The following is a 25,123-nucleotide window of genomic DNA, read 5'->3' on the forward strand; positions in this document are numbered from 1 at the left end:
ATTGTCTCAGACCACACTATAGGGCTGCTTTGTAAGCTGTAATACAAGCCTGCAATGCCCTGTATATTATGCTACGTGGGGCAAAATAATTAAGAGCATTTCACAGCACAGAAGCTCACTTTTAAGCTTGGGGTTCTGCAAATGTAATATCAGCCTCCAGTAAAACAAATGTTGGCTGAGGCTGATATGTAGTTCAGCAGTTTGGAATATGTCTGCTCCACACATCAATATCAGAGGCCTAGGCAGAAAATCATTTTGAATCCTCCAATCCACAATTGCATGTCATATGATCGTACCATTCTACCATTCTATCAGTCATGTCCCTTCACTTGCCACTAGTGATGTACCGAACTGTTCACTGGCGAATAGTTCCCGGCGAACATAGCGTGTTCGCGTTCGCCACGGCGAGCGAACACATGCGCGGTTCGATCCGCCCCCTATTCGTCATCTTTGAGTAAACTTTGACCCTGTGCCTCATGGTCAGCAGACACATTCCAGCAAATTAGCAGCAGACCCTCCCTTCCAGACCCTCCCACCTCCTGTACAGCATCCATTTTAGATTCATTCTGAAGCTGCATTCTTAGATAGAGGAGGGAAAGTGTAGCTGCTGCTCATTTGATAGGGAAATGGATAGCTAGGCTAGGGTATTCAGTGTCCACTACAGTCCTGAATGACTCATCTGATCTCTGCTGCAAGGACAGCACCCCAAAAAGCCCTTTTTAGGGCTAGAACATCAGTCTGCTTTGTTTTAGTTTTTTTCTGTAATGTAATTGCAGTTGCCTGCCTGCCAGCTTCTGTGTCAGGCTCACAATGGATACTGTGCCCACTTGCCCAGTGCCACCACTCATATCTGGTGTCACAATAGCTTGCATTTAAAAACAAAAATGTTTTTTCACTATAATAGATTGAATAGCAGTTAGTTGTCTGCAAGCGTCTGGGTGTCAGGCCTTCAGCGTGTACTCTGCCAACTTCTGCAAGTGCACATTGCCACTCATATCTGGTGTCACAATAGCGTGCATTTAAAACCAAAAAACTTTTTTCACTGTTATAGATTGAATAGCAGTTAGTTGTCTTCAAGCGAGTGTGTCAGGCCTTCAGCGTGTACTCTGCCAACCTCTGCCAGTCCACTTTGCCACTCATATCTGGTGTCACAATAGCGTGCCTTTAAAAAGAAAAAAAGTTTTTCACTGTAAGCTAATAGCAGTCAGTGTCCTTCAAGCGGTTGTCAGGCCTTCAGCGTGTATTCTGCCAACCTTTGCCAGTGTACTTTGCCACTCATATCTGGTGTCACAATAGCGTGCCTTTAAAAAGAAAAAAGTTTTTCACTGTAAGCTAATAGCAGTCAGTGTCCTTCAACCGGGTGTGTCAGGCCTTCAGCGTGTACTCTGCCAACCTCTGCAAGTGCACATTGCCACTCATATCTGGTCTCACAGTAGCTTGCACGCATAGTACCACTAATCCAAAAAAAAAAAATGACAGGCAGAGGCAGGACACCCCGCAGGGGCCGTCGTGGTCGTGGTGCTGTGATTCCCTTTTGCCCTAGAATAATGCCCAATTTTCAGAGGCCACGTACACTGAACTTGAAAAGTTCTGAGGACATAGTTGACTGGCTAACACAGGACACCCAATCTTCTACAGCTTCCGCTCGGAAGATTGACGCACCATCCTCCTCTAGCTTAGCTTCGGGCACCTCTCAAGATACCACTCACCCGCGTGCCGCCACCACCAACACTAGCACCACAGCCGCTTCAATTTATCTGTCAGAGGAGTTATTTACACATCCGTTTGAAGAAATGAGTGATGCGCAACCATTATTGTCAGAGGATGTAGATAACAGGGATATGTCTCAGTCAGGCAGCATTACACACATGGACGTACGGTGTGATGATGATGATGTTGTACCTGCTGCTGCTTCCTTTGCTGAGTTGTCAGATACAAGTGAAGCGGTTGATGATGACGATGCGTCCATGGATGTCACGTGGGTGCCCGCTCGGCAAGAAGAAGAACAGGGCGAAAGTTCAGATGGGGAGACAGAGAGGAGGAGGAGACGAGTTGGAAGCAGGGGGAGGTTGTTGCAAGGAGCTAGTGACACAGTCAGACAGCATGCATCGGCATCCGGGGTCAGCCCGACAGCACGCCAATCAACGCATGCTGTGTCCATCACCAGAATGCCATCATTGCAGAGCTCAGCAGTGTGGCATTTTTTTTTGTGTGTCTGCCTCTGACAACAGCGATGCCATTTGCAATCTGTGCCAAAAGAAACTGAGTCGTGGGAAGTCCAACACCAACCTAGGTACAACTGCTTTGCGTAGGCACATGATCGCACATCACAAACGCCTATGGGATCAACACATGAGTACAAGCAGCACACAAACTCAAAGCCGCCATCCTCCTCCTGGTCCAGCTTATTCAGCCACGTCAACCACTGCTGTCCTCCTTGCCCCCTCTCAACCATCCGCCACTCCATCTCTCGCCTTGAGCAGTTCCCGCTCATCTGCCCACAGTCAGGTGTCTGTCAAGGACATGTTTGAGTGTAAGAAGCCAATGTCAGAAAGTCACCCCCTTGCCCAGCGTCTGACAGCTGGCTTGTCTGAACTATTAGCCCGCCAGCTTTTACCATACAAGCTGGTGGAGTCTGAGGCGTTCAAAAAATTTGTGGCTATTGGGATACCGCAGTGGAAGGTACCCGGCCGAAATTTCTTTGCACAAAAGGCAATCCCCAACCTGTACTCGATTGTGCAAAAGGAAGTAATGGCATGTCTGGCCCACAGTATTGGGGCAAGGGTCCATCTGACCACTTATACCTGGTCTGCAAAGCATGGTCAGGGCAGGTATATCACCTACACTGCGCATTGGGTAAACCTGCTGACGGCTGACAAGCATGGAATGCGTGGCTCTGCAGAGGAGTTGGTGACACCGCCACGACTTGCAGGCAGGCCTGCTGCCACCTCCTCTACTCCTCCTACTCCATCCTCTTCCATAACCTCCTCGGCTGAGTCCTCTTCTGCTGCTGCGTCTTGCTCCACATCAACGGCACCCCCCCAGCTCCCCAGGTACTATTCCACATCCCGGATACGGCAGTGTCACGCCATCTTGGGTTTGACTTGCTTGAAAGCAGAGAGTCACACCGGACAAGCACTCCTGTCCGCCCTGAACGCACAGGTGGAAAAGTGGCTGACTCCGCAGCAACTGGATATCGGCAAAGTGGTTTGTGACAACGGAACAAATTTGTTGGCGGCATTGAAGTTGGGCAAGTTGACACATGTGCCGTGCATGGCACATGTGTTAATCTGATCGTACAACGCTTTGTGCATAAGTACACAGGCTTACAGGACGTCCTGAAGCAGGCCAGGAAGGTGTGTGGCCATTTCAGGCGTTCCTACACAGCCATGGCGCACTTTGCAGATATCCAGCGGTGAAACAACATGCCAGTGAGGCGCTTGATTTGCGACAGCCCGACATGTTGGAATTCAACACTCCTAATGTTCGACCGCCTGCTCCAACAAGAAAAAGCCGTTAATGAATATTTGTATGACCGGGGTGCTAGGACAGCCTCTGGGGAGCTGTGAATTATTTTGCCACGTTACTGGACGCTCATGCGCAATGCCTGTAGGCTCATGCGTCCTTTTGAGGAGGTGACAAACCTAGTCAGTCGCACCGAAGGCACCATCAGCGACATCATACCATTTGTTTTCTTCCTGGAGCGTGCCCTGCGAAGAGTGCTGGATCAGGCCGTAGATGAGCGTGAAGAGGAAGAGTTGTGGCCACCATCACCTCCATTGTGAGGAAGAGGAGTCAGAGGAGGAATGTGGCTTTGAGGAGGAGGAGGAAGACCAACCACAACAGGCATCCCAGGGTGCTCGTTGTCACCTATCTGGTACCCGTGGTGTTGTACGTGGCTGAGGGGCAGAACATACCTTCATTAAGATCACTGAGGAGGAGGAACGGGAAATGAGTAGCTCTGCATCCAACCTTGTGCAAATGGGGTCTTTCATGCTGTCGTACCTGTTGAGGGACCCTTGTATAAAAAGGCTGAAGGAGAACGACCTGTACTGGGTGTCCACGCTACTAGACCCCCGGTATAAGCAGAAAGTGGCTGAAATGTTACCAAATTACAACAAGTCGGAAAGGATGCAGCATTTGCAAAATAAATTAAAAAGTATGCTTTACACACCGTATAAGGGTGATGTCACAGCACAACGGGAATCTAACAGGGGAAGAGGTGAAAGTCATCCTCCTCCTCCCACGACCACACCGGCAAGGACAGGACGCTTTAAAGACGTGTTGTTGATGGAGGACATGCGGAGCTTTTTAAGTCCTATGCATCGCCACAGCCCTTTGGGATCCACCCTCAGAGAACTACTCGACCGACAGGTAGCAGACTACCTCGCCTTAACTGCAGATATCAACACTCTGAGGAGCGATGAACCCCATGACTACTGGGTGTGCAGGCTTGACCTGTGGCCTGAGCTATCCCAATTTGCGATAGAACTTCTGGCCTGCCCCGCTTCAAGTATCCTGTCAGAAAGGACCTTCAGTGCAGCAGGAGGTATTGTCACTGAGAAGAGAAGTCGCCTAGGTCAAAAAAGTCTATATTACCTCACCTTTATTAAGATGAATGAGGGATGGATCCCAAAGGGACTGACAGTGGGCGATACATTCAACTAAAAAAGGCCTGATGAGATGAGCTGCCTTGGGCTAAAAATGGTCCACACGCTGCTGTATTTTAGCTCTGAATGCCGGTTGACTTGCGTGACTTATCCGCCACCAACTAGGGTTCAAGCCGCAATGCTTTAGGGCACTTTCTGCCTGGGAAACAAACATCAATTTTTCTGCAATTTTGCTGCAACAATACCTAATTTTTCAGACATGTGTACATGCCTAATTTTTCGGGCCTCTGGTGCTGCACTGTGGCTTCAAAAACCAAACCAAAACAAAGGCACATAACAGGGATTAAACTGATAGGAATAGTACTACTTAACACACCACTCCTATCTGGTGGCACATTAGATTGCACGCCCCAAAATTTGAAGTGCCCCAAATTTGAAGTAGGAGGACCGACCAAGCATCTTTTTCCATCTTCCGGTTCCTAAAATCGATGCCATATACACGTCCCCTGATAGGGCGCCAGCTCGTTATTCTCTTGGGCGCCAGCTCGTTATTCTCTTTTTCATTTCACTAGGGACACTTTACGTCACTATGGGCACTTAGACCCACTCTTTGTCTTGCACAGTGTTGGGAAATCAGGCAGTCATCTAAACGTTTAGATTGAGCTTTAGCTTAGAACACGCTTGAATGTGTTTAAGGAGATTAGGGCTAGTTTAGAGGATTCTTCTTAGACCTCTCTGAGTCTTTATAGCCCTTCTACCTATCCAGCATTTCTGGAATCTAGCTAAGAGAAAGGGTGGCTGTGTGTCTGTGATACATTTAACTTTATATCACCTTATTGACACTTTATCACTCCGGTCTCCGTACTCTCTGCCTATACCCATCTATTTAGAGGGAATTTCCTTGCCCCTGCCAATATTATATAATAGGTAATAGTATTACCATTATTACACAATTAGCCACTATAGGGGAATGAGTATAGTATCCCTTTGTTATTTATAAATGATACAATAAAGACTTTTGTCCATTACTCAATTTACTTTAACAAAGGGTACTAACCACGGTATTAGGAAGCATTACTCTGCTTTCCCTTTCTCCCTGTATTATACACCTCTGCGCACTAGGATTTGTAGGTATCACTTTATTATAGTTGTCTAACCTTTTCCTATGCCAGTTTTAGATCTCCTTCTTGGGAGATTTTTTCTTTTTTCAGTTTATTAGCATACTTTCAGGGACCCTTGGTGTTGTACGTGGCTGGGTGGAGGAAGAGACCTTCAATGACATCAGTGAGGACAAGGAACGGACATGGCTAGCTTGGTATCCAACCTTGTGTAAATGGGGAGTTTGCGGTTGTGCAAATGGACTGTTTGTGGTGCGTTAAATGGGGAGTTTGGTCTGTCACTGTGAAGCGGGCGTAACCCTTACACTACCTGATCGATACAACATCATACAGTAGGTCCCCTCCTCATTATTTTATGGCCCCCACCCACCGCTCACGGGTGGGGGCAGGCGGGAGGACAGTAGGTCCCCCCATTGTGATTTATGGCCCCCACCCACTGCGCAGGGGTGGGGGCCGGGGGGAGGGAGGACAGTAGGTCCCCCCCTTATCCTTATTTACTGAATATTCCCCTGTATAACAATGTTTGGCATTTAGTGAATATTCCCTATTCTGCTCTGTGTCAGTGTGTATCAGGGTCTCTGAGGACAGGTGTCAATCCATATCTGCCAAGTGACCCTATGTAGGAGGAACAGTCCCTATTCTTCTCTGTGTCAGTGTGTATCAGGGTCCCTGAGGACAGGTGTCAATCCATATCTGCCAAGTGACCCTATGTAGGGGGAACAGTCCCTATTCTGCTCTGTGTCAGTGTGTATCAGGGTCCCTGAGGACAGGTGTCAATCCATATCTGCCAAGTGACCCTATGTAGGGGGAACAGTCCCTATTCTGCTCTGTGTCAGTGTGTATCAGGGTCTCTGAGGACAGGTGTCAATCCATATCTGCCAAGTGACCCTATGTAGGGGGAACAGTCCCTATTCTGCTCTGTGTCAGTGTGTATCAGGGATCCTTAGGATAGGTGTCAATCCATATCTGCCAAGTGACCATATGTAGGGAGAACAGTCCCTATTCTGCTCTGTGTCAGTGTGTATCAGGGATCCTTAGGATAGGTGTCAATCCATATCTGCCAAGTGACCCTATGTAGGGGGAACAGTCCCTATTCTGCTCTGTGTCAGTGTGTATCAGGGTCTCTGAGGACAGATTTCAATCCATAAGTCAAGGTGTCAATATGTCATATGTCAGGTGTCAATCCATATCCATTGTGATTTAGGAATGTTAGGTGATTTATGCCCTTTATGGATTAAAACCAGACTCTGCATCAACTGTGTAATTTTCCATGGGAGTTTTGCCATGGATCCCCCTACGGCATGCCACAGTCCAGGTGTTAGTCCCCTTGAAACAACTTTTCCATCACTATTTTGGCCAGAAAGAGTCCCTGTGGGTTTTAAAATTCGCCTGCCCATTGAAGTCTATGGCGGTTCGCCCGGTTCGCGAAGGTTTGCGAAAGTTCGCGTTCGCCGTTCGCGAACCGAAAATTTTGTGTTCGCGACATCACTACTTGCCACCCATCTCACAATGCTTCTTCCAGACATCCATCTCATGATTTATATTATTACCCTCCTATCATGCTGTGTATTCTCCTGCAGGGTGTCACAGCCTGTCACTTATTTTATTTCACTCCTTCCCAAAATCAATCAAAAGTGTTCTCCTACCAGAAGGCTCTAGACATGTTTTCCTTGTCTCGAATAAATGTAATGCTTTTTTGGGGGGAGGGATTTTTTTTAAAACAAACAATAGAAAACTAGATAGTTAATAGATAAAATAAGTAAATATTAAATTTTTCTGAAAGGCACCTAAATTATGTACCATTGCCAGTCATTAGTCTGGCAACTTGTTTTTCCATTGCAATATAATACACAACAAAATAATTCTGCAAAACATCCTTTAACAGTTAAGAGGTTCCAACATTAAGCGTCTGTTTTGAACTGGGGAAGGCAATTTCACTATAGTGAACATTTATTATTGGCAGTTACTAAGCTTTTCCAATCAATAGGGACCCACAGAAAAAATGATGTCACTTAATTCTCGATCATGAAGAAAGAACCAACAGGCTTAAGAACCAACAGGCTAAAACTAACTGAAAAAAAAGATGGGAGGCACACAAGCATGAATGCCAAAATCAGTTCACACTTCTGATCAATAAAGTTTAAAAGGAAATATTGCCAAACTAGGGCAGGAGAGGTACATGTCGCAACTGCAAATATAAACTGACTCTGGTTCTAGTCGTTTTTCTGCAATGGAATAAGTTTGGAAGTACCTCAATGAGACACTCAGCACCAAGGCCAGCTCTTTCAGTGAAGACACTGTGACCTAAAATGGAAGCTTTTCTTTAGCTGTTCATTCTAATAGCTAATTTCCCACAACTTCAAGTAGACAGATTGCCTGACCTTACTACAGAAATTATTGACTCGAAGATTCTAAATGCAGAACATTGTCAAAATGCCGATTTATGATAAATCCTTCCCCTGATCTTTATGCATTACAGCTTTTAATCTTATATTCAAACAGACATACAGCAACCTAAACAGCATGGATTAACTAGGAATCTATATTAAATATCACAATGTAATCACTTTATTTACTTTTTATTAGATAAACAGTCTTCTCGCTGAATTGAATGGCTTGATAGATATGTAGAGGGATTGAAAGATCTCTGTATTAAATGCAAATACAATATGTAAATGGAGATACCATTAGTGATATTAGCATGTCACAGCTGTCCTTATATGTTATGATGCTGAGGAATCAGTAAAAGGGAGATTTGACCTAATAAAGAGCAAAATACAGAAAACAAAAATGCTCCGGTTTTGAAAAACCTGATATGATATAAATTCTGGAGTTATGTATTCAAATGTATCTATCTATCTATCTATCTATATAGTGCAGGAGAGACAAGCTTCCACTTAGTCTAATTTTAGCATACTTGTATATACAGATTCAAGTCCCCTGACTTAAAGAAAGGTTCTTGATTCAAAATTAAATCTCACTGAGATGAAAACTGAGTTTTCTTTGTTTAATTTTAAAGGGACACTATAGTCACCACTGCAAATACATGTATTCCTGACCCTGTAGTGTTAACACGACCATCTTGCCCTCCTGGGCCCCTCATGCCTCTACAAATATAGTAAAATCTAACTGTATCCAAGCCAGAAGCTGTAAATCTGCATGCTGTTAGACTCAGGAAAAACAAGCAGTCTGCTGACGTGATAGCCTTATCCAATCACAGTGCTTCCCAATATGATTGGCTGAGACTGACAAGGAGCCAGATCAGGGGCAGAGCCAGCATGATTCAAACACAGCCCTGGCCAATCAGCATCTCCTCGTAGAGATGAATTGAATCAATGAATCTCTATGAGGAAAGTTCAGTGTCTGCATGCAGTGGGAGGAGATACTGAATCACAGGATGCTTGTGCACAGCAGATCTGAGTGGATGGAGGCATATTATGCCTGCATCAACTCAGAAGTCCCTCTGGTTCACTCTGAGTGACTGCAACTGGAGGTGTTCCTAGCTTTCAATGTAAACACTGTATTTTCTCAGAAAATACAGTGTTTACATGAGAAAGGCTGCAGGGAGCTATAGTTCTCACCTGAACAACCTCATTAAGCTGAAGTTGTTCAGGTGACTATAGTGTCCTTTTAACAGCATCGTTGTATCATTAAATAATTGTTTGCTCAGTATGCTACACGAGACCCTTTCTTATTTTACCTTAAGTCCCTCTTTTCATGATTTACAACTGTGTTTGCTAGTCTCATATCTACCATGTTGGCGGCATTGTACCTTTTTTTTTTTTTACTGTTGTACGACACATAAATTCTAATACTGTCAGATTACATTATCTGTATTTCTAAAATGTTTTTTGAAAATTTCACAATTTAAGTACTCACCCTGTTGGAGTCAATGCGCGCCCTAGAAGTATAGATCGGCGGTGGGATGTTGAATGCTTGGGGGACAAGATATTCTTCTGCATCCATCATGTCTTCTAAGTCCTCCTCATCCAGGAGGTTTTGAAAGAACTTGCTGTCACTGGGACTGGGAAGTTTCATTCGATCATCTCCCTGAATAGGCATAAAAAAAAGGTAACAAAATTAAAGAATTCACCATTGTTCTGTATAAAATACACATTTCACATGATATAAGATAAAATGCAATACAAAATACATTTGTTCAATGGAAAAACAAAGTAACTGGTTATAGTTAAAAAAAATAGTACCACCTAGTGAATGCAGAACTTGAATTATCTCTGTTTTGGGTTTCATTAAGGTAACCAATGCAATGATCTCATGAAGACAAAAATAGCTATAAATATATTTATTCATGGATTCATAATTTTTTTTTTGTCAAGATTAAAGGATCTGCAGAGAACAAATACATTGATATTCTTAATAAATACATTCATTTATTGGATGTTTCGAAAGACAACACAAATACATTTGTTTACAAAACTCATTAGCACTGAGCGAATGTTCCACATTTGTGTAGAATAATATAATTAACAAAGGTTAAAAAGTTGTTTAAAAAGAAAGATATACATTGCTTTAGTAGTAATCCAAATAATTCTGCATAGAGTAAGCAATTTAAAAACAATGGGATGTATTAGCTAAAATGGAAACTGTGGAGAATTGAGAATGGAACTTAAAAATGTCCAGTCCAGAACAACTAAACTAAAAACAAATCCAATTCTGGTGTTTTTGCAGCTCTGTTATTTTGGCCTGAATTTTTCAATTTCTTTATCAGTTCTGCACAATTACTAATTTATTGAATAAACCCAGATATATTGCAGTACCTAATCATGCTTTGTTAGTCGAGTAATTACTCTTTGTTTAGTTATTTGACAGCTATACTTTAAGGCAAAGGTCCAAAACAAGTAAAAAAAAAACGCCCAAATTCCACTGACATGCTTAGAAACATTTAGAGGCACTTTCACCCGACTGTGACATCTCCCCTGGAGGTCCAGGGGCCAGGGAGGCAGGTAAAGGTGAGATTTTCTTACCTGAACCTGTCTCTCATGGGCACCGGCATCTTCCTCCGTCTGACCCTTTTTAGCTCCTTGCCTAGACTGTGGGATCTTCCATAGACAAAGCCAATTCCCTGCAGCCGTCAATGGTGACAGTTGTCGGGATTGACACTGTAACTCCTCCCATAGTCTAAGAAAGTCAGACGGAGGAAATATACAGATTCAAAGTCTTGACTGGGTTGGAATTTTAGTGAGATTCCAACTCAGTCACAATGAGTATTTCATAAAGATTCTATTTTTATGAAATACTAATTTTCCAATGCCACTTTAATGCTAATGTTTTCATGGTGCAATTACCGGTCTTGTATATGATGGTAATAATGACATTACACTAACATTAAGGTGTTACAACAGTATTTTAAAGCAAACCCCACAAAAAAAAGTTAATTTTACTTACATGTAATCCATGTCTCCATCTGATGTGAGCCAGGGCATTATTAAAAAAAAAAAAAAACTAGCAATATTGTTTGATAAGGATGCAGGGAGCAAAATGCTTCCTCTTGCAGTTTTTGCCTGCAAGTGAGAAGGTTTATACACCCATTGCCAGCGTGCAGCGCACAATGACGATGGACATATTTTATGCACCGTATTTACAATGGCTAGCCTGGAACAGAGTTCGGGGCTGCCAAAGTCACGTGTGCCGGGGGTGTAATTAGCACCAAAGTACAGATTTCTCTGTACGTGCAGCGTTTCAAGTGGAGACACTGCACATACAAATTCCTACCACCATGGTCGTTGGTGGTTAGAATAACTTTTTGAGCATTTTACATGCATTTGTTTGGTTCCTGACTTTCAACTCACTGTGTCTTTGCCTAAGACAGCTAGAATACAATAACCACTATCAGTTCAGCTTTATTCCGTCATTGAACTTTAGTGCTCTCATTAAGTTTTATAGACTAATAAATAAGCAGTTATACTGCAATTAACACTCTGTTATCATATGTTCTAATCTCCAACTCCTCTGTAGTCTTGGTCCTTTAGTTAGAATAACTGCAATATTTTTGCAAATAGTGTAGCAACTGTCGATTTGGCACGGTTCCCAAATGATATTTACGATTGAAATTAAGTGATTGAAAGCCTCAAGGAAGCACTTGCCCTTATAAGTGCTTTCATCTATGGAATACCAATTTGTTTAGCCAAAAATGGACATGATACATATTTATGGTCTAAAGTGATGCTTTAATTACTTTATTGAAGAAACTAGAAAGACTGTTTAGAAATCAACTTTTATTATTATAAGTAAATTCTTTTTGTGTAACATCAAGAAAAAGGCTATGTAAGTCCACCACAATGCTCTACAGAGCAGCATCAAGGAGTCTCGGGAACATATCTCAAGACAGCCTTTCCAGAGCTGCATAATTTGATTTATTCCAGGGACATATTGACCGAATCAGAAAAGCTATGCATCAAATGAGGCTATCCACATTACCGCTTTTCTTCTGCTTTATCTCTCCTTTTCTCTCTATCTTCCTCTAACAAAATCAATTTCTGGACAGTGGTTGACAAGGTCTGGTGATTCCTTGTGTGAATTTTTTGGACTGTTACAGTTTGACAAAGTATAAAAAGAAGCAGCTGAGTTGTTTCACCTTCAGACTTTGAAGAGCTTAGAGGAAAGGATTTTAGGACCTCATTACAGCTGAGCCCTGGCTCATTTACATCCTCTGTAGGTTGCATCGAACCTCACACAGACAAAGTATCCACCTTTTACAGAATGCTTAATGAAGAAAATAAACATCTCAAACAGTATAAAAAAAGAAAAAAGAAAAAAAAGAAATATGGTATATTTACTTAAGGTTTGTCCCCGATGGTAAATATCTGCTGTAAACTGTTGCAATTAGCAACGGTTGGTAGATATTAGAGGCCACAAATCACCAACAGGTTTCCCACTTTGTGGCTATTTCTTGGTGGCTAATTGCTAGTAGGGCCTACTACATCTGATAGCGATTTAGCACATGGTGATAATTGTTATGAAAATTGAGAATAAAAATGCATGCATCAATAAATTAACATTGCAACAACAACCGGGATCAACGTTAACACTTTTAGTGCTGCAGCATAGAGCAATGAAATATGCTTTTCTCCACTGTGGCACTAAAAAGCACAAAAAAAATTATTTAAAAAAAAACAAAACAAACAAAAAAAAAAGTCACCTCATTGCCAGCGGGGTGAAGGGTAATAACTGGGCCCTGCAAATGCCAAGTGCCCTGAGCCTGTATGATCTCCCAATAATTGGGCTCAAGATAAATCACTGAACTTAACAGTGACAGTTCACGCATTATTTCATTTCAAAAGACAATTTGTGGTGTGCTGTGGTGTCGCCACACTGAAGTTAAAAAGGAAACAGGACCCATTTCCTTCCTGAATGTGCAGTGCTTAAATCACATAACATAATACTCTAATTTATTTTGTATTTTAGAGGAACATCATATTCCTTATGCTACAATGTAGCACAATCTATTTAAATTTCTGGGCCCCTTAAATGAGATTAAAAAGAAAAAAGGTTTTACTCACCTTGTCTCTAGTACCGAGACTTAGTCCTCACAGCGACCCTCTCTGCCCTCCTCTTCAGTTTCCCTCCCAAATCAATACTTCACATAGAGAAGCATTGGGTATTAAAAGCACATGCGCGTTAAGCACCGCACTCCTCCAATCACATGCTTCTGAATGAAAAGCAATGATGTCAATCAACACAGAACCGTGTATGAAAACATTACCGTATCTCCACAACAGCAATATACTATATTGCAGAAGCAAAATGTTAGGGGCATTGCACCAAGATCACTTCATTGAGATGAAGTGGTCTTGGTGCCTGTAGTGTTCCTTGTTATTCCTTGTAAGGAGCTTGTTTTACTTTCTGTTTCTAAAAAGGGAATCCCATTATATTACTAACTTCTAAGAAGGCTATTTTAGCAGCTTCATGTGATCTTCACTTTTAAACATCTATTAAGAGAACACCAGCACTAGTTCAACAGAGACATATTAATGAACTGCTCCCTTATCTATTATATTCGCAAAATAACCTATTATAAGGCTTTGAAAGGCTCAACGACTATATAATGTCACTTTTTCTCCTGAATAACACAATAGCAGCAATTCAGATTCAACACGAACAATGGATACATTCCAGCTACCAGCAACAGTATAGCGAACACACATATGCAAGTACCGAAGGTACAATAAAAAAAATCGGATATAGCAATAGATTAAAAATGAATTGGTGGAATGCTGTATTGTTACTGCTTCCTAATCTACCAGTCTTATATGAGTTACAATTGTAACAATGTGTGACATGCAGAACCTTGGAGAAGTAACGGTGCCCATCAGCAGTGAAATGGTTAGTTCTATGCAGTCAACCTACAATAAAGCAGCATGTTATAGGATAAAATCAATCATCACGTACAAAGGGAGACCCATATATCTGAAGGGGTGCTGAGCCAAGCTAGTCGGAAATAAAGTAACTGCAAAATGCGGGAGGAAATTGTGATGGAAATTGAACTGTAAAGTTATAACTGGCAACAATGAATGGAAAAGAGAAAAGGAGGACTAATATAATTGGAGTATGGATACAAATAATGATATCAGATTGAAGAAAATCGCCCATCGCTCGCACTATGGATGATACCAGAATAGCATACCTAGACAATGAGAACTGTAATCGTATTAGTGGTACAATTACACCTGGACAACATTGCCCTGTGTGTGATCATGCTAAATTGTCTTTTCTACACATTGCAAGTTATCCTGAACACTGCAGCAAGAATTACCTCCGGGAAATCTAAGGCTGGTCACCTATCAGTCGAACTGAGGATTGAACACAGGCTACTGGTAAACTAATGTGCACTTTCAGACTCCTGACAATGGATAAAAGGGCACCACATCAGAGCTACCTGGTTTATTTACAGGCGATTTTCACCCTCTGTCAGTACCGTAGGGACTTCTTATCCTCATATAACTTCACAACAAGAAAGCTATTTCACAATGTAAAGAGTAAAGAGGCTAGACATCTTTTGCCATATATCTCTAGCAGGTTTAAGTAACCATCTGAGCAACCATGTTGATGATATATTTCCTTACTGAATGGCACCTAATTCAAATAATGTTTCTCATGGTATTTTAATAGTTTTTCCCCCTATTCACAATTCTCATATATATCTGGATACCAATATCCCCAGGAGTAGGAATGATCTGAGAGTTCTAGATACTTGACTAGGAGAAATGGATGTGAACACAAAAACTGGTACATAAAAACTGCATGAAACAGACCTGGATGACTAGGTATCTCTGAGGGTCTCTTGCCATCCTGGAGAATTCTGCAGCCAGTTCTTTAAACTTGGGACGACTGTCAGCATCAATCATCCAGCCTGAGGAAAAGAGCGATATATGTAAGTTATTGCTTTGCAGTAGAGCTTAATGAACAGGTTGTGGTCAAGAGCTGTACAAAGGCCTAAACTAAAGGGTTGCTTCACTATATAGAACGCAATACAGAATAAATATATACCAATACAGAATACACTTATTAAAACAAAAAAATATGCAAAAATACTTGCCGTTCCAATTTACCAAAATGATAAATATAAATTAATAACTACCAATAAACAATAATAAAAACTATGAAGCTGCAAACCAAGAAAAGGGTGACTCACCGCTATAAACAGAATTAACAAAAATAATATGTGGTCGCGCTAGAATTATAACATGCCAAGTGATATTTTCTTAACTGCGATAAAAGGTAAAAGGGTAAAAACCTTCATGTGTAATCAAATAAAAGCTTAAAACTGTGACCCATGTACAGAACTATCTGGATCGCTGCTACACCATTAAATATTTATTGCTACAAGTTTGTTGCTAACTGTAGGAGCACAACTAGGGTTGGGTCTCTATAAATCCCTGCCATCTGGGTGAACCCACAGGAGGATATCTCATTTACCTTTTTGCCACGATCTTAAGTCTGTTTGAACTTTGAGGTAACTGTTTTGTTATATCCAGAGAGTACAGAAAGTATAATGCCACATGAACTAGTGAAACCAGATAGTGTTGGAATACACCTGCCCATAGATTGGGCAACAAATATCTTAAGGTTCACCAGGAGACTGATAATTTTAGGCAATTTGCCCTCTTCTGCGTTTGCCGGTTACGTCCTAATAACTGCGGGTTACTCGTGTTACCAACATACAGCTAGCTGATGAATAATATATTGTATAACTATTACACTCCGAGTGTTAGGTTGCCACAATTCAATTTATACTATTTTTGAGATAATATTGGTGGCATACTTAGGTGCCATTGTTAGTCCATTGTAATCACTCTTATCTGATTACACATGAAGGGTTTTACCCTTTTAACTTGTATCACTGTTAATAAAATAGCACTTGATATGTTATAATTCTAGCGGGACCACATATTCTCTTTGTTATTCTTCTGCTTATTCTGCTGCTTCACTATATCACATTAGCAATTAATGTTTTAAAGAACATTCTGCGTTCAATGGGAGACCAGTAATGTTTGTATAGAGATATTGTTACATAAAGCCATGACAAGAGAATAATGTAGGTTTCATATAAATCTTTAGATATATTTAATAAAATGTTGCCATTTATCAATATGGATGACTAATTGCAGTATGTAATGATGTCTTATACATTGTTATAAGATATATATATACATACACACATTTTGACATGCAAGAATATAACTTATAACAGTGATTGCAAGGATATGAGATGAGATGGAGGCTCCTAGTTCGAAGGATAAAGAGATGTGGAATTTTACATTGAATTTTATTTTTTTTAAACCCACCAATATATAGGTTGTAAATATGGTATACAGTAAATATGGTGCACTGTAAAAAATGAAAAATATTCCTTTTAAATATTCCAATAGGCTCCCACCAAGATCAGAATGCAGAGTAAGTATACCACTCAACTCTAAGAGTTAAACTGATCGATAACACATTGGTAGACTGCTGCATGGCTGTCTGCTCATACCCTTTCAACTCAAACTGAGTGACCAAAGGGATTTCAATATATTCATCATTCCTCTGGCATGTCAAAACTCATGAACCACCCGTGTCCTCCCCCCCCCCCCCCCAGTGGGACAGATAGAGTGCTGTTTGCAAGGAACAAACAATATACATTACCACGCATTCAAGACGGCGTAAAACAAACAATAAACAAAGTAAATGATAATAAAAATGCTGATGGAATGGTTCACCAACCATATTGTTTATATCATTTTATTTTTGATATATGCAAAGTATTGTGATGTGATCGGGAAGATTATATCATGAATTTATATCAGTGGTCGGCTTCGATTGGCAATGCAGAGATATGTTGGTTATTTGAGCCAGGCTGAAAAACACATGTGTCTCCTGAACAAAGCATTACAGAAAACGGTATATTTCATCTCTCTGCCTCCTCTCTTTCTCAAGACCCTTGTTTACTGGTGCATGTCCTTTTCTGTGCTTAAACTGAAAAGATGAAGCATGAGGCATTTTATAGTATTTCAGTTCTAATTCAAAGAATGTAACCCATGGATTACCAATTGGTACACACCAGAAATGGGAGCAGACTGGCAAAGCATGGTGGGAGTTTTATCAGAGTCCATACAGATGTTTAAACAGAAATTGGATAAATACTTTCAAAAACATAACATACAGGGATTTAATTTCTAATCAGTGGGGGTAATAGCTGCTTGATCCAAGGAGACATCTGACTGCCATTTTGGGGTGAAGAAGGAATTATTTCCTTGTATGGAAGGCTGAACTTGATGGGCGCAAGTCTCTTTTCAGCTATGTAACTATGTAACTACGAGTTCCTGATCAGCAACAGGTGAGGATCTGACTGTTTTAAGGTGTTTCAACATAATTCTTGCATGTAACCAAGAGAATGAGGGCAATGTGTTTACAGACATTGTTTTTTAACACACAGGGAGACCTAGCCTTTACATTGGAATGTCCAAGGCTTTTGTGTCCTAGGATAAGAACACAGCACCCCTGGGGATAATTATCTCAAACTAATTGACATGCCTCATTTGGAACTCAGGTATCCCATCCCAGTTCGTATTGTCATTGGTGTAAATCATTTGTAAATACATTTCCTGTGTGTGCTGTTGTCTTTTTAAAAAAAGCTGTGTGCTTCTGAAATTAAGAGTGTTCCTACAAGTTGCCATAAAAAAAAAAAGTGTTTTCTTGTATCTTTGTTGAGGTTTTGGTTGGAATCCATGCAAGTTTAAGTAAAGTTAAGGAACTATATTCAGTGATTAGTATTTCCAGTGGAACGAGCTAGTAAGTATACTCTGTATCAGCAGGAACATACAACCGCAGTGTATCGTGGGTTGCCGGTAAGTCCGCTACCAAGCAAACAAAACCTTGAGGCTGAGTTGAGCAGTTAGAGTTGCAGTTTAGGCAAAAAAAAAAAACACGGACTATAGCAGGCCCAAACTGGTACACCTCTGGTGCCAGAGCCATATCGTTACAGTTCTATAACTTCTTCCATAGCAACTACTTTGTTATATTGTGACGGGGAAATAAATATTTACTCTTATCAGCTGCAACATTAAAACCACCTATCTAATATTGTGTAACTCCCCTCATGTTGTCAAAACAGCTCTGATGCATCAAGGCATGGACTCCACAAAACTTCTTAATGTGTCCTGTGGTGTCTGGCACCAAGACATTAGGAGCAGATCCTTTAAGTCCTGCAAGTTATGAGATGGCGCCGCCATGGATTGGATTTGTTTTACAGCACATCCCATAGATGCTCAATCAGATTGAGATCTGGGGAATGTGGAGGTCAAGGCAACACTTTGTACCCTTTGTCATGTTCCTTAAACCATTCTGGACAATTTTTGCAGTGTGACAGGGTACATTATCCGGCTGAAAGAGGCCACAGCCATCAGGGAACACCATTGCCATGAATGGGTATACATGGTCTGCAACAATCTCTAGTTATGTGGTACGTGTCAATTTAACTTCCACATTAATGCCAGAACTCAAGATGCCTAGAGCATAACACTGCCCCCGCCGATCTGCCTTCTACCCATAGTGTATCCTTCTGCCATCTCTTCCCCAAGTAAACGATGCACACAAACCCAGCCTTACCCTTGATCTAAAAGAAAACATGATTCATTAGCCCAAGCAACCTTTTTTCTATTGCTCCATGGTCCACTTCTGAAGCTCTCGTCCCCTTTGAAGGCACTTTCGGCGATGGCCAGGGGTCATCATGGGCACTTTGACCAATTGGTAGCTACATACACAGCAAACTGTGATGCACCGTGTGTTCTGACACCTTTCAATCATGGACATTATTATGTTTTTCAGCAACCTGAGCTACAGTATCTCTTCTGCATCATCAGACCAGACAGACTAGCCTTCACTCCCAATATCCATCATTGAGCCTTGGGCGCCCATAAACCTGATGCTGGTTCACCAGTTATTCTTCATTGCACCACTTTTGGTAGGTATTACCATTACACTTGCTGTCTAATATATCCCACGTCTTGACAGGTGCCACTGTAACAATATAATTAATGTAATTCACGACATCTGTCAGTGATTGTTAATGTTGAGGCTGATCAGTGTAATAGTCAAATACAAATAAATATGGAGAAAAGAAAACTTTGCCTTATTGTTCTGGATGTAAATGTAATAAAGACATCTAAAAGCACGCCTCCTGAGGTTTCCATTTCCAAAGATAGTGTTGCACTCAGGGAACCCGATAGAGTCTGCTATCACACCTGGAGCACCATGGAAGGGATCCGCAGTCCCTTAGAAGTATTCAAAATCAATGCAAACAGGAAGGAGCTTTACTCAGGATCAGGATAACAAAATTAAATATTCATGCATATTAAGGCTTGATGCCAAAATATTATATATCATTTTGTTCTTCTGGTACTGAATACCTCCTTAGGTTTTATTCACTAAACAATGAGTTGCGGTGAGCTCACAATCAGATTTAAAAACCAGACCAAAATAGCTGTGCTGCGAAAAACTAAATCACTTCCAGATTGGCTCAGATGGGAATAATATTGCAACTTAGATGTTTTAGTTTAACCTCCACTCAAAGAGTGCTGTGCTCAGACTGTCATAACAAGATCCCAAAGAACAAATGATGGCCCAAGTGCGGCAGTTGTTTAAAACTGGAGCAGTCTGTATCAGCCCCTTACAAGGATGGCACAGGGAGTGATCACTTACAGAGTGCATAGCATGCTGGGAAATGCTGAGCAGACAAACTAACAACGGTAACATTGTGCGCTTGCACTCCAAGCCTCTTGATCTCTCATTAACTAAATAGAGAATTCACAGTGATTTTCAAGTTTAAGTTCAGGGTAGTTGAATGGAAGCCTAGCTGACTTCGAGAATTCTTCCAATTTTGACCTGACTGTGATCCTGACTGAGTGATAAGGATTTTTGGTGTTTAATATCGAGCCTGCCCATATCCCCATACACTAATTCATTCCTTGTCACCGGATTACATGGTGATCAAGTGGCTCCAAGACCTCCCCCCATTTAATGAATAAGAGGGAGCCTTCAAATTTAATGTAATCAATGTCACACCCTGCAGTGCTTCCACTCCACGTTAAAATCAACCCCGTTATCATTGTATGATACTGTGATTGTGCATGACAGAAGGGCATAATATCCCTTGTCACTGAGCGATTTGCATCTATACTTTAAAGAAATTGCTTTTGCCCTTAAGGTACTAAATAGTCCTAGTCATCAAGGGATTTAAATTTGGAGATTGTTGTCAACTCAACACAGCTCACTGATTAGTAAATAGACCCCCCTAAGGTTTAGTTTAGGTTTAGTGCCATGGCAGAACATTCACATAACCAAGATATTTGACAAACCCTTATTCTGAAATGGTTAAATGTTGCATGTTTTCTGTAGCTCAGTAAAAACATGAACATGATGAGTCAGACTATTGAATCAGGGTTACATGAAAGCATCTTGCCTTTAGAAGCATTACAAATGTCAACTCTTAACATGCTTCAGACAAGTTACCAATACTGGACTTTAAGGAATAGCCATTATGTCTTAAAGGACCACTCTAGTGCCAGGAAAGCATACTCGTTTTCCTGGCACTAGAGTGCCCTGAGGGTGCCCCCACCCTCAGGGACCCCCTCCCGCCCGGCTCTGGAAAGGGGAAAAGGGTTAAAACTTACCTTTTTCCAGCGCTGGGCGGGGAGCTCTCCTCCTCCTCTCCGCCTCCGTTCCTCCCCGTCGGCTGAATGCGCACGCGCGGCAAGAGCTGCGCGCGCATTCAGCCGGTCACATAGGAAAGCATTCATAATGCTTTCCTATGGACGCTTGCGTGCTCTCACTGTGATTTTCACAGTGAGAATCACGCAAGCGCCTCTAGCGGCTGTCAGTGAGACAGCCACTAGAGGAAAAAGGGGGAAGGCTTAACTAATTGATAAACATAGCAGTTTCTCTGAAACTGCTATGTTTATAAAACAATTAGTTAACCCTAGCTGGACCTGGCACCCAGACCACTTCATTAAGCTGAAGTGGTCTGGGTGCCTAGAGTGGTCCTTTAAGGCTGACCTCATTTGAGTGCCAGTTATGTCAAATTAGAAATAAATAAAAAGTAAAACGTTTGATTTGCACAGTTTGACAACATTCTTGTTATTTTATCTTTATTTTATTATATGCTACTTTTTTTTAGCCATTATCAGAAAGAGAAATAAACACTACACAAAAGCATAACAAACAAACAATTACCGTATATTGCTTGAGTCAAAAATATACATCCTACATACAAAAATAAGCTTTGCTATTATTTAATATATAGTAATTACAAAGCCCCATGCATAGAGTGTAGTGCCAGTATATTTTATTTTTGGACGGATTGCGTTACTGTCAGCATCAAAAAAACTAAACAAACCGATGTAATACCATCTGCAGTAAAGAAAATAATTGTAAAAATTAACTATGTGTGAAAATTTCATTTTGTTATATTATATTATTCACCACTAACAATGGAAATGGAAAATAATGCAGCTGTCATGAAAAATAGCCAGTAAAAGTGTATATAAAAATTACTTCAATCAAGTTAACCCGTGCAATATAAATACATAAAAAAACAGCATTTATTCTAGCATGTGATCAGCTAAGGTGGAGAAGCAATTAAAGTATATTGATAAATACAAATATTCCTCCTGTTCTTTAAAAGCATCAAGTTACAAAACCATAATCAGTTAACAGCTGCCAACAAAGGGGGCATTTCCGGTACCATTATACTGACACAGCCATGGACAAGTGGTTATGGTGACAATATGATTGCAAACCTACAGAGAGTTGTTAGGTTCATTGGACCAAAAAAAGTTAAGTTCCCCATGGTGTTCCAAAATGTTTATAATAAAGCTTTCAATGAAGGCTAAAATAGGACATCTCCCCTATTTTCTAAAATAGGACATCTCCCCCCTGTCCGCCCCCCTGTTTACCAAGGCTATACGATAGGATATGTATATATATATATATATATATATATATATATATATATATATATATAATAATCCAATGTGATCTTCCATTTTGTGAACCTATTTTGAAATATTTATTGTCACAGAAGGTAATTGTAAAGCAATAAAATAATATATGCTGTGGTGTTTCAGATGGAGCCAATACGCTCATCATGTTGAGACAGCAAAGTAACAATTGTACTTCATGGTTGTAATTAACATTTTCTTTAAATTCTAATTTAATTTTTTTTAAGCATTATTTGTTCTTCTGTAAGCCACACAAGTTCTATTTTCATCTAATGTTTCAAAACAGAATTCTTCCATTAGCCACCCACTAATCCAGATGATTTTTAGCAACATTAAAATGGGTAGCACTACTCTCTTTGAAGATCAGGTTTCCTTCCTCGCATATCACTTTATTTTTTTTCACCGTTTTGCTTAATGAAATAAAACTCCAACACAATGACATAAATGAACTCCAGAAATACGTGCAGATATGTTATCATTATGATGGGGTTCTCTGGTACATCCTGAGTACTGCATGCCTTGTACTCTGAGCGCTTTTAGTTGGATGACCACTTCTATGAAGAAGAGGAATTCTGTTGCATTTCTAACATACATACACTGTCTGCGTGATTGAAAGTTGATCGAGGTCAATGTCTTCAGCAATCATTTTATAATTATTTTCAGTCTCATAAGCAGTGGTGAAGAGCAAACTTCAATAGTGATAGATAAGGTTTGTGCTTGTTGTATAGGAAAGGGCCCCTAAAACTCACACCAGATTTTCATTTACGTAATTGATTGAAACATCGGATTCAAATTATTCCCTTAAAAGAGCTAATTACCCTAGACAACTGAACAAAGATAATGAATGATGGATCAATCGGCTCAATAAAGACATGAAGAAGTAAGATTTTTTTTTTTGTGTGTGTTTTTTTGTATAATCAAATTCTGAGACTTAGAACAAGAAAATATTCTTAGAAGAACACATCCTATTTAATTAAAGTTAACACAGATTATTCTAAAGGGCTAACATTTTTATGTGTATATAGTTTTTTTTCTTATTTAGAATACCCACACATATACTGCTTTAAAAAGGAGACAGCTAGGGTATGTTATCGATACTATAAATTAGTAACGGATTATTAGTATGAATGACCTTAAAAGCGAGAAATAATTTTTTATTTTTTTTTATTATTTGCAGTTTTCCCTTTAATAATTTGCACACAAGCAATCAAAACAAAAATTATACTTCTAAAATACTAATTTATTTCTTCTACAACTAGATTGTTCATTTATTTAGGCCCCTCCCCTCCCCATAGTCTTCATCCCCCCCCCCCTCCCCATAGTCTGCATCCCCCCTCCCCTCCCCATAGTCTTCATCCCCCCTCTCCTCCCCTCCCCATAGTCTTCATCCCCCTCTCCTCTCCCCCCCTCCCCATAGTCTTCATCCCCCCTCCCCTCCCCTCCCCATAGTCTTCATCCCCCCTCCCCCCCTCCCCATAGTCTTCATCCCCCCTCCCCTCCCCATAGTCTTCACCCCCCTCCCCTCCCCATAGTCTTCACCCCCCTCCCCTCCCCATAGTCTTCATCCCCCCTCCCCTCCCCTCCCCATAGTCTTCATCCCCCCTCCCCTCCCCATAGTCTTCATCCCCCCTCTCCTCTCCTCCCCTCCCCATAGTCTTCATCCCCCCTCCCCTCCCCTCCCCTCCCCATAGTCTTCATCCCCCCTCCCATCTCCTCCCCATAGTCTTCATCCCCCCTCCCCTCCCCATAGTCTTCATCCCCCCTCCCCTCCCCTCCCCATAGTCTTCATCCCCCCTCCCCACCCCATAGTCTTCTCTTCTCTCCCATACTGTCCCCCTCCCCTTGTCCCATAATTACTTACCTGTCTTGTAGCGTTTCTCGGCAGCACAGGGCGCACCGCGGTACTGGAACTTGAATTTCATGTTCCGGTTTCCGGCGGGACTGAAAGGAAGTGCGCACACTGAGCTGAGTGCGCACTTCCTTTCAGTCCCGCCGGAAACCGGAACATGAAATTCAAGTTCCAGTACCGCGGTGCGCCCTGTGCTGCCGAGAAACGCTACAAGACAGGTAAGTAAAACTTCATATTCGCTCCATAAGACGCACAGACATTTCCCCTCACTTTTGAGGGGAAAAAAAGTGCGCCTTATGGAGCGAAAAATACGGTAACTCACCACACTTGTGACACCTCAGACTCCATGGACGCCCGGACCGGGACTGCCGCGGGCTACCCGATGTGCGTCTGCAGCCGCACGGCGTCACGCTCAATGACGCGGCCAGGGGTCATCACCATGGTGTATATATATATATATATATATATATATATATATATATATATATATATAAAATGTAATGTACATAGTACTTAAAAGAGTTCTCTATTTGTATATCAAACAAAAACCTCTATTTGTTGTGCAAATTATTAAAAGAAAAAATACGCAGAAAATGTCCACTTGGTTTTATACAGAGCATTGATTGACTGTTGATACCATTTTATGTGTACCAATATTTGATGTATAAAATTCATTTTTGGATTGGAAACTATATTGTTTTATTAAAGTATTTGTGTATTTTTTACATGTAATTAATGTAATTTGTGGCATTGTTCATAAGCACGTTCAGATGAAATTACTATTATAGTACAGCAGGCCAAGATCACCCAAGTGTTCTGGAGACACCAAAACAGGAAACAACATATTCCAGGTAGTATAGAGGATTAAATACTAGAAGGTAAAGAATTAAAATATAGGCATACATTACCACACGGTGAAACTTTTACTTACATAGCATATACTTATATTAAGGCTAGTTCAGGACAGCACCCCTATAGTTTACATATCACTTAGTGGTGCATAAAATGAATTGCTTAATCGCACATGAATTGAAAAGATACAAACACTAT

General features: G+C 41.0%; 1 protein-coding gene across 1 annotated transcript in view; it reads right to left on the reverse strand.

The window, feature by feature from the left end:
- Positions 1 to 25,123, reverse strand: part of ERBB4 (erb-b2 receptor tyrosine kinase 4) — a 797,331-nt gene that overhangs the window by 25,722 nt on the left and 746,486 nt on the right. Inside the window, exons 24-25 of the mRNA XM_063429955.1 lie at positions 15,001 to 15,098; positions 9,608 to 9,778 (exon numbers count right to left, since the gene is read on the reverse strand). Coding sequence (XP_063286025.1) covers positions 9,608 to 9,778; positions 15,001 to 15,098 — 269 coding nt within the window. The remainder of the gene's footprint in view (positions 1 to 9,607; positions 9,779 to 15,000; positions 15,099 to 25,123) is intronic.

Source organism: Pelobates fuscus, chromosome 8 (genome assembly GCF_036172605.1).
Source record: "Pelobates fuscus isolate aPelFus1 chromosome 8, aPelFus1.pri, whole genome shotgun sequence".
Taxonomy (NCBI): domain Eukaryota; kingdom Metazoa; phylum Chordata; class Amphibia; order Anura; family Pelobatidae; genus Pelobates; species Pelobates fuscus.